Below are 15,480 nucleotides of genomic sequence, written 5' to 3'. Positions count from 1 at the left end.
TTCGAAATTGATTTTGGAAATAAATACATGTCTTTTCTGAATCAACCCCGGAAGCTTAGTAAACACGTGCTCAGTGAACAGTCAACCTTGTTAGGTGCGTGTGCGTATCGTCAACCCAATAATCATCTATCGTCTGAGAGCCCACCTCCATTGTTAGGTGCGTGTGCTTCTATCTATCGTGTGAGAGCCTTATTACAAACACCAACAATGAACCTGCTGTCAGATAAGATAATTTACGTGGCACGCGATGTCTTCCCCAAAAAGAATATCCAGAAGAAACAAACCTGCCCACTACCGATTCCCGATTGTTCCCTCTTTTCAAATTCAAAATCGAATGTGGAGCGATATCCGGGTATGGTGCATTAATGATTGTTGAAAATCCTTTCTCAGCTCGGCGATCGTGCGGTGGATTTGATTTATTTTTTTATTCTCCATATTGTTGTCACGCAACTTATATTTGTTCTTCGTTCCTTCTCCTTTTATACTCAGTTGGCCTTTCTTCGTCTGTACAGATCAGAGTGGAGAGATCTTCTTTATTGATGGCGAACAGAATGGGTTCAGGATGGTGGTGTTTGTTGCTGTTTGTTGTGGTTTTATGCAGGTGTGCAGAAGCCGTTGAATATGCTAAGTACAAGGACCCATCTCAGCCCATCAATGCTCGTGTGGAGGACTTGCTGGCTCGGATGACTTTGGAAGAGAAGATAGGACAAATGACACAGATTGAAAGAACAGTGGCCACAGCAGATGTTATGAAAAATTACTACATTGGTAATACACAATGCATTCACTCATTTTTCTCAAATCTTTTCTCTTTTTTCATTTCACATTGTACACAGATCTAACACGCTTTAGTTTATTCGAGATTATAACTGAAAATATTAAGATACGTGGTCTTGGTTTGTTGATTGTTGGTGAGATGATATTGTTGTGAGGCAGGGAGTGTACTTAGCGGAGGAGGGAGCGTGCCTGCACCTCAGGCATCTCCGGCTACATGGACCAACATGGTGGACGGGCTCCAGAAGAATGCCCTGTCTACTCGTCTGCAGATACCTATGATATATGGCATTGATGCTGTGCATGGCCACAACAATGTCTATGGGGCTACCATCTTCCCTCACAATATTGGGCTTGGAGCCACCAGGCAAGTAGAAAATCTACTCTTCTCTTTTCTCTTCAGGGCAATGCTTTTAAAAATGATGTTGGTTCAGTCGTTGGTAAGATGGCAGAAAAACCCTTAGACAGTACTAGATCTTGTAGCCTCTTGCTATTTAGGAAAAAATCCCCATTTGTATGGCTTGGCATTGACTTTCCTCATAGATGAAATAGCGGGCATCAACCTTCATCCCATAAGAGGCAATTATTTGGAAATTGCAGAGGATCATCCGGATGCCATGATAAAACTTTGAGGAGGAAATCAACTGAAAATTGCTTAGGATCACCTAGCTCAAGCTACGAGGGAAAAGGAAATTATGAGTAGGTGAAATGGGATGAATCATGATTAAAAGTCAGGGTGGGAATTTAGGTGTTTAATAAACATGAGTGATTTCCCTCGCTCTTAATCAAAATTATTTAAGAAATTTCACTTGCAACTTGAATGAATGTTTTATTGATGCAGAGATCCAGATTTGGTTAGAAGAATTGGAGCTGCCACAGCTCTGGAAGTTAGAGCTACTGGCATTCCGTACACATTTGCCCCATGTGTTGCTGTAAGACTCTTGCATTGAATGTGCTCGATGAAAGTTTATTCAAGATGAAAGTGAAGTTTGGATTGCTTAGAGTATTTTGTTTGACGTGTTCAGATTTGCAGAGATCCCCGATGGGGGCGCTGCTATGAGAGCTATAGCGAGGATCCAACAGTTGTCAAGTCCATGACACAGATTATCTTGGGTCTGCAGGGGCAGCCTCCTGCCAAATATAAAAGGGGGATTCCTTTCGTAGCTGGAGAGTAAGTTACAAACCTCGTGTTTTATTCATTTGGCTTTGCCCATAGAAAACGCATTTCTTTGATCAATCAGTTAATCTATTGATGTCTCTCAGGTCAAATACTGTAGCTTGTGCTAAGCACTTTGTGGGTGATGGTGGAACAACCGATGGTATCAATGAGAATAACACTGTTATCAGTTATGATGGATTGGTACATATTCATATGGCCCCCTATTTTGATGCCATTGCTAAAGGGGTCTCCACGATTATGATTTCCTATTCCAGTTGGAACGGAGTGAAGATGCACGCTAACCGTTTTCTCGTTTCTCAAGTTCTAAAGAAGCAACTTGGATTCAAGGTATTATTACTGTGTATTTTTATAATTCTGATCGGCCTTGCTTTTGTGTGGAACCTTTTCAAAAATTTATGTTCTATAAAACGTTCAACTTATTTTTCCTTTGATGCCTTCTTTTATTGGTCACAGGGCTTTGTTATTTCAGATTGGCAAGGTATCGACAGAATAACTAGCCCAGCTGGTGCTAATTACTCTTTGTCAGTCTTTGACGGTGTCAGTGCAGGGATTGACATGGTAGCATATTTGTCTCCCATTCTAGATAGCATTTCTGAATTTCCAGTATTCCTCATTTAATACTGTTGCATACCTACGATACCCTATGAAATAAGATACCTATGAGATTCACGCCTGACTTTCTCTATTGGCAATCTGCTCAATAGGTTATGGTTCCCTACAATTTCATGGACTTTATTGGCAATCTGACTTCGCAAGTCAAGAGTGGTTTGATCTCAATGACGAGAATAAATGATGCAGTTCGAAGAATTCTGAGAGTAAAATTCACCATGGGACTCTTTGAACATCCTATGGCAAATCCGAGCCTAGCCAACCAACTTGGCAGCAAGGTGAAGTCTGTCATTGGCAGTTTATCATGATAAATGGTTAAGACCACTGTTGTTATCCCAGCATTTTTACCGTCTGTAAAGCTATATTTCCATAGCAACGACCGCATGTGTTCTGTCCCTTCTTCAATTCTGTTGAATTTTGGTTTTCAAAATTTTTTCACTGAAACATTAACAAAATCTACGCTATGATGGATATAAGAATTCGAGAATAAAACTTTTAATAATAATATTATACAGCTTTCAGATGGACAACGCTGGCAGGAATTTGGAACTTGCCTTGCAATGCACTGTTTTCATGCCATTTAACAGTTATTTTTGCAATAACAGGCGCACAGGGAGTTAGCAAGAGAAGCTGTTAGGAAATCTCTGGTCTTGTTGAAAAATGGAAAGTCAGACAGCAAGCCTTTGGTTCCTTTGGATAAGAATGCTACCAAGATTCTTGTTGCAGGGACTCATCCCGACAACCTGGGTTATCAGTGTGGTGGATGGACAATAGCATGGCAAGGATTAAGTGGAAACACAACCAAAGGTAAGTTCGAATTTGTGTAAGATTTATGTTAGGTCTGTTACCATTTATTATAGATCAGCACAATAAGATCCAGTGATTCAATTGACCTTTATTGAGTTTTTTTTTTGTTATGCAGGAACTACAATTCTCGAAGCAATCCAATCTGCTGTTAGCCCCTCCACAGAGGTTGTTTATCAGGAAAATCCAGATGCAAATTATGTCAAAGGACAAGGGTTTTCATATGGCATTGTGGTTGTAGGCGAGGCACCTTATGCAGAAACAGCTGGGGATAATCTTAATTTGACCATTCCTTTGGGTGGAGGTGACACAATTAATAATGTATGTGGCTCCGTGAAATGCCTTGTAATCTTGATATCTGGAAGGCCGCTTGTTATTACACCTTATCTTCCATTAGTTGATGCTTTTGTTGCGGCGTGGCTTCCTGGATCTGAGGGCCAAGGTGTGACAGATGTGATTTTCGGAGATTATGGCTTCCAAGGGAAACTTTCAAGAACATGGTTCAAAAGTGTTGATCAACTGCCTATGAATGTTGGGGACAAGCACTATGATCCCCTGTTTCCCTTCGGTTTTGGATTGACCACAACAGTGGCTAAAAATCTGTAGTTACTTAGGCTTACCCGTCTCTTATTTATTTAATAATGGTTGCACTGTGTAACAAATTTGATCTAACAACAATAATTGAAAAAGCATTTTGACTCTTTTTATTAAAAAGAGCTCTTTTCCAGCAATTCCAGTGTGTACTTCACTGTGAACGACTAACTTATTTACACAGTAACATGAAATGCTCAACTTGCAATGCTCAGGAAAATGTCAACTGTGTGAGATTGCTATGACCGAACTTCGTCTTCGACATACAGTGAATTAGCCAACACTGATTGCAATGGCATGGGGTTAGGTAAATTGTTTTATGTTCTAAAAGTCAACGACATTAAGCTGGGGAAACGTACAGCATCGTCACATGATGTGAAATCCTTCCTGTCAAAATGGTGGATATTTCTTGGGGTTAAATAATACACAAATCCTTTAGACGTCTTTAATTTATATTGATAATGTGTCAAATGGAAAAAAAAATTGTTGATTCATAGTCAAATTTCAACCTTGGCCATGAACCCGCAAATTGAAATCTCTTTGTCTATTTGTATTTGGAACGACAGATGACGAGTTAAAAACGACCACTGCTTTCCGTAGGCATGGAGCCGAATCAATCCAAATCCTTATCCGTATCGATCTCAACAAATTTCACTCGAATTGAAGCAGCCAGTTCCTCGCATTCAGCCACAAAATATGTCAGAGAAGAGATTTAGTGATTTCGAGTCGATCCCAGCGCCTGCACGTCGACGAAAGAAATTGTTATAAAACAGGAGACGTCCTAACCATTGACAGAAGGTGGTCGTGGAGCGCACCTTCGACGGAAGAACTCTGTAGCGCACAAATCATTGAAATATTCCTTTGTGAAAGTAATCAAAATTTTCCTGGTCAAGGATGTAATTTGGCTTAATGCGCATAAAAATCAATTTCTGGAATAATGGCTTCGACCAGCTTTGATAATCACCTTTAAGTGAAGGATCGTTATCGTCGATATCAATAAAAACAACAATCAAGCGCCAAACAATCGTAGTTAGGAATCATTGTTTCCAGCAACTTTGAAAACTACGGGTGTTCAATTGGACTAATAGTCATCACTATAATCAATTGGACTAATAGTCATCACTATAATCGATATTGGTAGAAATTGGTGCTGGATTTTAATCAACCTAGATCTAATCAACCTAGATCTATCAATTTAGATCTACCAAACCTGGATCTATCAAGTTAGGAGAGGGATTAAATCTCACATGAATATGAATATAATAGATCTACCAAACTCGATCTATCAAGCTAGGAGAAGAATTAAATCTCACATGAATATGAATATAATCAGTCAATAACATAGATTTTCATGCTCAAAAATTTTCAAGTTTATTTTATTATTTTAGTTCAAAGATATTTCTGTTTTAAAAGTTATTTTTAATTTATTTTAATTTTATTTTTGACCTAGTAAAAATGTTTAAGGTAAAGTTATTTTTAGTTTAAGGTAAAGTTATTTTTATTTTATTTTGACCAATTAAAAACATTTCTAAGATGCTTCTGGAGAGAATGAGAATCTCTCAGCCCAAGCAATTAGTTCATTACAACTTGGTAAATGGGGATGTCTACGCAAGTTTATATCTAATATTAATTGGCAAATAGAAAAATTATGTTGAAAATTAACACTAACACTCTCACTTAAGTGGATGTAGGGAATAACTATAAGATAAAACTGGGTCTCAATAACTTGGCCATATTAAGCACTCAAGCACAAACTCTGATAAGTGGAAAAAATGGGAAAACCCCATAGGATAAAATTCTTCTCCAAATGAGAAAAAGATGCAATGCTAAAAAGGGAATTGAACTTAAATTTAAGATCTCACAAGATGCATTGAAATACAAGAACAAGATACTCATGGAGGCTAAAACTTCCAATCAAGAAGCAACAAGATACCTGTGGAGGCTAAAAGTTCCAATTAAGAAACATGATCAAAACTCCAAAGTTTGGGCTACTATGAGTAGCCCAAACTCCAAAGCATACATTTTGGTTGTATTACTACTCTCGATGCCCAAGTTGCCTACATATTCCTATAGTAATATGCCTTTGTTATTTATGAATGCACCCCCAAAACTAGCTGGCCTAGGGTTGCCCTTTGAAGAACCATCAAAGTTTAACGTAATAAATTTAGAAAGTGGAGGTTCCCATCTATCTAGAATGATGCCTTGGGGTTCCTAGAAGCTTGGATATGGAAAGGGTCTCTAGTTTGAAGCTCAAAGACTTTCAATATGATTGCATCATGCTCATTTCATCACTAGTCCTTTTTTGATGATGGAGTAATCAAAACAGTTTTTGGTTTCCTTGATCATTTCCTAAAAATTTTACCAAATTTTTCCTACATTTGTGCTCATTTTTAATATGTATTAGTTCATTTCCTTCCAAACCTTTCAAAGCAAAAACCTTGGAAAGAGTTTCCATATGCGGTTCAAGATTGAATTCGAATAAGTAGCTTGTCTCCAATTTTCAATGGTGTCTTTTATAACGCTCGCTCTCACCCCCTTTCTCTTATAGGCTATCGGAGGTGTTACCTTTAATTAACCCAATCTCCATGGTTTCACTTTGAAGATGGGGTCACAAAAATTCTCCCCCTCAAAAACTTGTAGAATTAATTTATGATATCACCATCCTATTGAGATTTTTAAGACATTTTCAGCAATATAAATTTTATCACAATCTGACTTCCAAATTGAAAAATATGCTCGTTCAAAGTTTGATCAATCTTATGGCACCACCTCAGCATCAAACTGCCGCATGGATTCTATGTAAAATCAAGATCATAGGTCCCACTAGACCCGACCCCATAGTTATTTGCACTACTACATGTTATATCCGATCTTGAAGGAAAATCTAAGGCACATAACTTTTTCCATGGTACAATTTCCATGCACCTTCGAGTCACCGAATCTTTTCACCCTCTCTCTCATGAAGTCTATTATGGAGCCCACAAAACTTCCACATAGCCGTACTAGCCACCATGGCATCCATCACCTCACCTCGCCTTGCGGGTCCCGTAGTGCCTACACCCAACGCGTTCTATCCACATTATATATGGCCCAGGGAGAAATCTGATGCATAGGCAAGTGTGCACACTTGTTACACACTCGGATACCCTAGATCCTAGATAGCCTATCCATCAAATTTTGATATTTGATATCACGGATATGTACATCAAGTGTAAATCCATAGAGGAAACAAATCCTGGATTTTCCCAACAATTATGATGATCTTTGGCTCTGCCCAAGCGGGGCCCTCACCAGATATCGTCACTTGACCAACTTCACTACAGAACATCTGAACTATTTCGAATCTTTCTTGTTTCCATAAACACACAAGTGCAGGCTAGTTGAACTCTTAGTTACATTCTCTAGACTCATATGCATTTGCTCCTTACTACATCCCAAGATACACTAAACGACAAAGTCCCAAAATGGCATCCAACACTGGATGCATGGATCTCCCAATGACTCATCCAGCATCAGATACATGGATCTCCCAATGACTTGTCTAGCATCAGATACGTGGATCTCCCAATGACTCGTTTGGCCTCGGATACAAATTCCAACTTATGCAATACTTAGACTTAAAAATTTTGAGAACTTCAAGGGACTCGGCTAGAGCTTCCTTAAAGCAAGGCATTACTCATAACATCAATTCTATAGGGATGAAACCCTTATCCAAACATTGAACATTCTAACATTATACATAGTCATAAAAACATTACAAAGATCAATTCATTTTGTAATTTCAAATACAACAACATCATGGAGAACTATAGGAACTATCCCAAGCAAATACTATCAAATCTATTAGTCAACCATGACATACACAACATCAACCATGGTCCTTATCTAGAAATACATTCACAACCTTTAAACAATTAAATATTCATGATATTCACAACATATGAGACAATGGAAATAATACATTGTAATAGCTTAGTTATGCACAGCAAGTAATCATACATGACCATGTAAATAGCTTTGTCCTTCATGAACACACACACACACACACATATATATATATGAGATCTCATCATAGAAAAACATGAATGTCACATTCTACCATTAGTAGTGTTGATACATACACTGTCATAACACATATCAAATATTATTCATTATTCATAGTGCAACATACACACAATAAATACACTTATCTGATTAACTTGAACAACTAGCAACTGAGGGAGGGACTTCAACTCTCCACCCAACCATAAGTCAACTACACTGCAATATTTATTACAGATCACCACCCTTGAGTTGTATTCATAGCCTAAGGGGTTAAGTACTCAAGGGAATTTCACACCAACCATAGTGAATCAGATGAGAGAGAGTGCATTATCAAGGTGGTTTATCAACTACCTCCAACAATAAGCACCACAGTGACTCTATTGTCTCTCATAAATAGATCGCAGAGTTCACCCTAGTCACAATGAAGGTCTAATCAGTATAGGAGTATGATCTCACTTTAAAGGTGGTTAATAGTTGTATTTTCACGACAAGCACTACAAGAATCCAAAGCACGTGTTTTGGGTGGTTAACAACTACCTCCAACAGTAAGCACCATAGAATCTCCACATGTTAAGTGGTTAATATCCTTCCAACAAGCACCCTAGTGGTTTAATCGCCCTTCAACAAGCTCTATGTGTTTCTCAGCCCCAGGGAAAGCACTTAGAGGTTCCCAACAAAGACAACCAGGATTAGTGAGTCAAATTCTTCACTCGGACTTCACTAGTCATCACAAAATCGATAACAACATTGGTCATACACCATAAAGTTAATAGGGATTAGCATCTTGCCTTGTCTTTTCTTTTCTTCTCTTCACGCTCCTCCAGGAGCTCTTGAATTCGTTTCTTTCTATGTCAAGCTTCTCTATGTGTCTCATACCACACTATGCTCCATGCTCCTCTTTAGTCGTAATTCTTCTATGATTTTCCTAGCTTCATCTGCCTCTTTTCCATGGGTTTCTTTTGTTGTCAACCCAATTATCTATATGTTGCATGTTGACTTCACCAACATGTCACACGAGGATAGAGGTGGTGTTGTCACTCACTGCTTTATCAGTCTTCAATTCCCTCAAATACACAAAATAAGTGAACTGATGCCAATTTTTGAGCCATAGAAGTTATTATAGCTTAATCAGCCCCTCTCCATTTCCTAGTGCTCGACAAGATATTTCCAACGGTATATGGAAGTCCAAAAATGGACTCCTAGAGCAGAAGATAAATCATTTTGAAGATTACCTTGGAAAAGCCTAGAAAATAAAGAAAAATGGCTAGTATGAGGGAAAAATTGCAATCGGGACCTAGGAGGCTCATCGCATATCGCATATCGACGTTCAGGTGGGTAAGGAGCATTAATGGAGCAAGGAATAGCAATCCACCGATATCGCATATGGGGAGTCGGTAGGTCTAGGTACAGCATATCGGCGATCAAGAGCCCCAGGGGTAGAGTGATCATCGATACACATATCGATGTACCGGCGGATTCATGGGCCGACACTCCAAAGGCTTGTGGGGGTCGATTTGCGATGCCAATGTTAAAATCCGGGGGCGGGGGGGGGGGGGGGGGCGAGAAAACCAAATATAAAGGAAATGGCCAACAAAACAAGGGTCGGGCCTCCCCTTTCTCTCTCCTCCATGTGGCATCGATAATCGGCGATCGGAAGGGGTCGCAGCTCCGAAACAATGGAAACTGTCGATTCTGCGATTTAATACAAAATCATCGAGAAGCCCGAAAATTCACTAACAAAGGCATTCATGAAAAAACCAAGGGCCGACGGGCCACTTTCTCTCTCCTCCTGGAGGCCACGTGGCAGCATGCGATTGGTCTTCAGAGCTGACAAGGCAGCTGATGTTAGCAGTGATGTGGAAGAGGACACGTGTCACCCGGTTTCAACTTTTTCGGGGTGACATAGGACCATTTCTGGGTGCCACGTGTCACCACTCATAGGGTGACACGTCGCAGTAATGACGTCACCCCGCAGATCAGCAATCATAGCAGTTAAGGGGGAAAAAGTTAAATACATTGGTGTCAAGCGATTGCGATATCGAGACTTCCCTTCCAGATGCAATAAAGTATTATGGAAGGGTCTATAAGGACCTCGCGTTTAGACTGTTGGCCCACTCCAAAGAAAGGGGTAAGGGACCTTCTCCAAGCAGGTGATTACGATATGCAGGGACTCCTCCCCGGATGTGATAAATGACTAGGGCAGGGTCTATATGCACCTCGCGTTCGGCCTATGGGCCCACTCTAAGGAAAAGGTTAAAGCAAGGTTTAAAGCACGGATATGTGGATTTGCGATAACAAAGGAATAAGGCCCTCGCGCACCTATTAAGAGCCTTAATGCTCAAAGGACTAAGCCCTTGGTTCCAGCCCCCGGTCATATGCAGAAAGTTACAAAAGGGGTTGAAAGCATAGGGGCTAAGGGGGAAATTAAAAATGCCCACCTGTTTGTCTATTTTTAATGCTAAAGGCCCGCGACCGTGTTGTACAGAGAGAATTTTCACAGAGATTTAAATGGGCGGATGGGCTGGCAGCTAAGGACTTTAATGGAGCATGGCGCTGTTGCAGATCAGTATGGGGGGAGCTCAGGAAGTATTAATGGCACGACATGGTGCCCCATTCCTCTACACATAAAAGGACCACTTGGGCACACGACTTTCCCACTTCGCTCCCTATTCCACCGAATAGGTCACTCAGGCAGTTAAGGCAGAATTGACAGAAATCGGCCAAGCAACAAGTGGAATGCATCATGGCAGGGACGTGGCTTGATCAGGGGCCTCCACTGGAATAGCAAGGGGACACCTCCTCCTTCATCTCTCCATTTTCTTTCTCTGTTCATTAATTTTTGTTTATTTCCAAGAAGGGATTCGATCCCGATTGTAATCTTTTTTGGGGCAGCAAAGCCTTAGACTGACCGAGACAGCTAGTCTAGCATGACAGCTAGGGCTCGGGCTCAGATATTTTGTAAACTGTAATTCCATCTCCCCCTCCTCTTATAAATAGGGGGAAGCAATATTATACAGAGGTTCCAGAATTTCTCACCTATTAGGGCTAAACTTTGTTATACCATATTTTGGCTCATAACTCTGTAAGCGAATTACTATTATCTGAGACTGTATTAATTTACACAAGAAGATCTTCAGACTATCACATATATGGTGGTGATTCCTCCTTCTTATCATTACAATATGTTTTTCCTTTTTTTAATTCCATTATGTTCATATTCTTCTTTGCATGTGTGCTACAATAACTGCTAGAAATTATTCCATGCTTCATTACAGATCCATGAGTATTTATTTATTAATTCACAATGCCTGTATGAAGGGCTGAAGTATATCTTTAAACTACTCTATAAGAATCATAGCACCCATCTTCTCTCCAGTCCATTAATTCCACTTGTAACTCAAACAAGTGTATAATTTCCCATTGCTTGTAGCTCTATGTGTTCAATATAGAATTATGGATGTTTTGGGATCTATATGATGAGTTATGATTTCTCCTAATCATCTTTCATTTACTCAAAAAATCCTATTAAGTTGTAACCCCCTTTGAAGTAATCGACCTCCGTTTTTCTATATGATACCACTGGGAACTGTGTGTGTGAGGGAGTCCCTAAAATCCATAACTCATACCTTTGGAGGAATGAACCAAGCCCCCTCGATATCTTTCATTATGTGACAATTGGAGTGTTGCAAACCCCTTATATATAACCTTACAAGAACTCCCCTATTTAAGATGTCCTAGGAACTAGTTTACAATCAACCCAAAGGCTGTCTCTAGGGAACTTCCTTGTGTTCTGCTGCACTTGTGCTGTAGGTGCAAGATTTAGCCACAACATCTTTTTGGCATCGTTGCTGGGGAACATACTAGAATATTTGTCCCTGCGTACGACAAAATTTTTCATTCCCTCTGTTAGGTGAGAAAGGGAAGTGTGGGTTGAAGATATCTCACATTGGCGACTCCACTGATTAATTTTATGGTAAACATCCTAGCGACTCCACTTTCTGAATATTAATTGTAAACTCTCTGGCTACTACATCTGTCAAGAAATGGAAGAGGCTATGGAAGAGAAGGTTAGCTTAATAAATAACTCCTTATATAGACTGATGGAACTAGAGTTAGAGAATAGAGGCCTTCGACGAAAGTATTCCTCTTCCTCTAACAAAGAACAAGAAGCTAGGACACATGAAGAAGAGGAAGGTGATTTTGATGTAATGCTAAATGATGATGAGATGGATGATTCTTGCAAGGAGTTCTCTAATTTCATGATGGCTCGGTTGCATAAGAGAATTACTCTTCGATTGTCTAGAAAGACATTAATGGGACACGACCAAAACAAAGGCACTTCCTCTGAGGAGCCTCCCAGGCCAACTGACAAGGGAAAGGGACTTCTAGATACAAATGGATTTAAACTTGAAGTCCTCAAAGAAGAGAAGTCACCCTCCCCTTCTAGGCTCATTTGCAAAGAAGCCAAAGAGCCATGCGGTGTTTGTGGTTGCCATGACCAAAAAGACATCAATCAACAAACTGTATGTGAAGAAGGGTATGCTGCAAACATTCATTAGATATTCCATGACCCTGTGCTTGATTACATGAGCCTATTCTTAAGCCAGCCACAGTGGTTCTTTCAACAACTTGTATCAGGTCTTGTAGTTGAAGATTTTTTATGTACCTTCTTGTTTTAATCTCTCTTTTTTTTGGCAGTGTGAAGTCATATGGTCCAGTACTCTAATGTTGGCCTAGCTCCATTGGAGGATTGAACACACTTAGCTTAATTAAGTTATGTGCATAAGTAGGAATGTACATAAATAAGCTGACAAGCTGAGCATTTACTTTTCAGTTGTTAGAATTTTTATTTTCTGCATTTAGATTGATGAGGAAAGTCCCATGGAGATTTTGTTGGTTACAAAACTCATATATTACTGACTCCATGCCCAATGGTGAAGGATACTAGTCTACGGGTTCTCAGCACCTTTCCAACAAGGCACTGTCCCTAGTAGGTGCCAATGTTGTCACTCACTACTTTATCAGTCTTCAATTGCCTTAAATACACAAAATCAGTGAAGTTTGATGCCAATTTTTTAGCCACATAAGATCTCAAAGCTTAATCGGTCCCTCTCCATTGCCTAGTTCTCAGCAAGAGCTTTCCAATAGTATATGGAAGTCCAAAACTGGACTCCTGGAGCAAAAGATAAAGTATTTTGAAGATTACCTTGGAAAAGCCTAGCAAATAAAGAAAAATTGCTAAGTATGAGGGAAAAATCGCAATCGGGACCTGGGAGGCTCATCACATATCGAATATCAGTGTTTAGGTGGGTAAGGAGCACTGAAGGAGTGAGGCACACCGATCCACTGATCGTCGATGTCGCATATCAGTAGTCGGCAGGTCTAGGTACAACATATCAGCAGTCTGGAGCCCCGGGCACAAAGAGATCGACGATAAACATATTGGCGTACCGACAGATACATGGGCCGACACATGAAAGGCTTGCGGGGGCCGATTCGCGATGCCAGTGTTAAAATCCTAGGGGGCCGAGAAAACAAAATACAAAGGAAATGGATGAAAAAATAAGGGTTGGGCCTCCCCTTTCTCTCTCCTCCATGTGGAATCGACGTTCAACAATCAACGAGGGTCATAGCTCCGAAACAATGGAAACTGTCAATTATGCGATTTAATACAAAATCGTCAGGAAGGCCAAAAATTCGCTGAAAAAGGCATTCATGAAAAAACCAATGCCCGGCGGGCCACTTTCTCTCTCCTCCCAGAGGCCATGTGTCACCCAGTTTTAGTATTTTCGGGGTGACATGGGACCATTTCTGGGTGCCGCGCGTCACCACTCATAGGGTGACACATGGTAGTGATGACGTCACCCCGCAGATTGACGATCACAACAGTTAAGGGGAAAAAAGCTAAAGACATTGGTGTAGAGCGATTGCGATATGCGGGACTTCCCTTCCAGATGTGATAAAGTATAATTTATGGTAGGGTCTATAAGGACCCGTGTCCGGATTGTTGGCCTGTTCCAAAGAAAAGGGTAAGGGGCCTTCTACTCCAAGGAGGCGATTGTGATATGCGGGGACTCCTTCCTGGATGTGATAAATGACTAGGGCAAGGTCTATATGGAGCTCACGTCCACACTATCGGCCTGCTGCAAGCAAAAGGGTAAAGCAAATTTTAAAGAGCCAATATGTGGATTTGCAATAAAAAAGGAATAAGGCCCCCACGCAGTTGTTGAGAGCCTTAGCACTCAAAGGACTAAGCCCTTGGTTCCAGCCCCCGATCATATGCAAAAAGTTATAAAAGGGGCTGAAATCATAGGGGCTAAGGGAGAAATTAAAAACGCCCACCTATTCATCTATTTTTAATTCTAAAGGCCTGTGACCATGTTGCGCAGAGAGCGTTGTCACAGAGATTTAAATGGGTGGATGGGCCGATAGCTAAGGACTATAATGGAGCATGGCGCTGTTTTAGATCTATATGGGGGGGGACTCAGGAAGTTTTAATGGCACGGCATGGTGCCCCATTCCTCTACACAGAAAAGGACCGCCTGGGCAGATGACTTTCCCACTCTGCTCCCTATTCCATCGAACAGGTCACTCAGGCAGTTAAGGAAAAATTGACAGAAACTGGCCAAGAAGCAAGTGGAATGCATCACAGTAGGGACGTGGCTTGATCAGGGGCCTCCACTGGAACAGCGTGCAGACACCTCCTCCTTCATCTCTCCATTTTCTTTCTCTGTTCATTAATTTATGTTTATTTCCAAGAAGGGATTCGATCCCAATTGTAATCTTTTTTGGGGCAGCAAGACCTTAGACTAACCGAGACAGCTAGTCTAACATGAAAACTAGGGCTCGGGTTCAGATATTTTGTAAACTGTAATTCCAGCTCCCCCTCCTCTTTTTTTTTTTTTCACTTCTGGTTCACGGATACCCGGGTCAATGGGTAGCCGCTACATCCAGGGTTGTTCAACACTGAGTGGACGCACTCGAAGGCATCAACACCCCTCGGCCTATTTACTGACCTAACCCCAAGAGCTTTCGGGATTCGACCCTGTGACCTCCCATTGGCGAGGCACTTGATTTGACCGATTGAGCTAACTCTTGGGGCTTCTCCCCCTCCTCTTATAAACAAGGGGAAGCAATATTATACACAAGTTCTAGAATTTCTCACCCACGAGGGCTGAACTCTGTGATACCTAATTTTGGCTCATAACTCTGTAAGTGAATGACTGTGATCTTAGATTGTATTACTTTACACAGGAAGATCTTCATACTATCACATAAATGGTGGTGATTCCTCCTTCTTAGCATTACAGTATGTTTTTCCTTCTGTTAATTCCATTATGTTCATATTCTTCTCTGCATGTGTGCTATAATAGCTGTTAGAAATTATTTCATGCTTCCTTACAGATCCATGTGTATTGAGTTATTAATGCATAATGCCTATATGAAGGATTGAAGTATATCTTTAAACTACTCTATAA

At 40.5% G+C, this 15,480-nt stretch overlaps 1 protein-coding gene across 1 annotated transcript; it reads left to right on the top strand.

Annotated features, from left to right (window-relative positions):
- Positions 1 to 203: 203 nt before the first annotated feature.
- LOC149233600 (uncharacterized) lies at positions 204 to 4,098 on the top strand. The gene is made up of 10 exons (XM_089379804.1): positions 204 to 352; positions 513 to 768; positions 937 to 1,141; positions 1,616 to 1,706; positions 1,800 to 1,945; positions 2,038 to 2,281; positions 2,408 to 2,512; positions 2,659 to 2,841; positions 3,169 to 3,370; positions 3,486 to 4,098. The coding sequence occupies exons 1-10, from the start codon at positions 248 to 250 to the stop codon at positions 3,971 to 3,973; spliced, it is 2,025 nt and encodes a 674-aa protein (XP_089235930.1). The 5' UTR covers positions 204 to 247; the 3' UTR covers positions 3,974 to 4,098.
- The last annotated feature ends 11,382 nt before the right edge of the window (positions 4,099 to 15,480 follow it).

Source organism: Pinus tabuliformis, chromosome J (genome assembly GCF_031772625.1).
Source record: "Pinus tabuliformis cultivar Carrire ecotype Pingquan chromosome J, CPIR1, whole genome shotgun sequence".
NCBI lineage: Eukaryota > Viridiplantae > Streptophyta > Pinopsida > Pinales > Pinaceae > Pinus > Pinus tabuliformis.
Note: the sequence above shows the minus strand (reverse complement) of the source record. Positions and strands in the feature narration are given on the sequence as shown.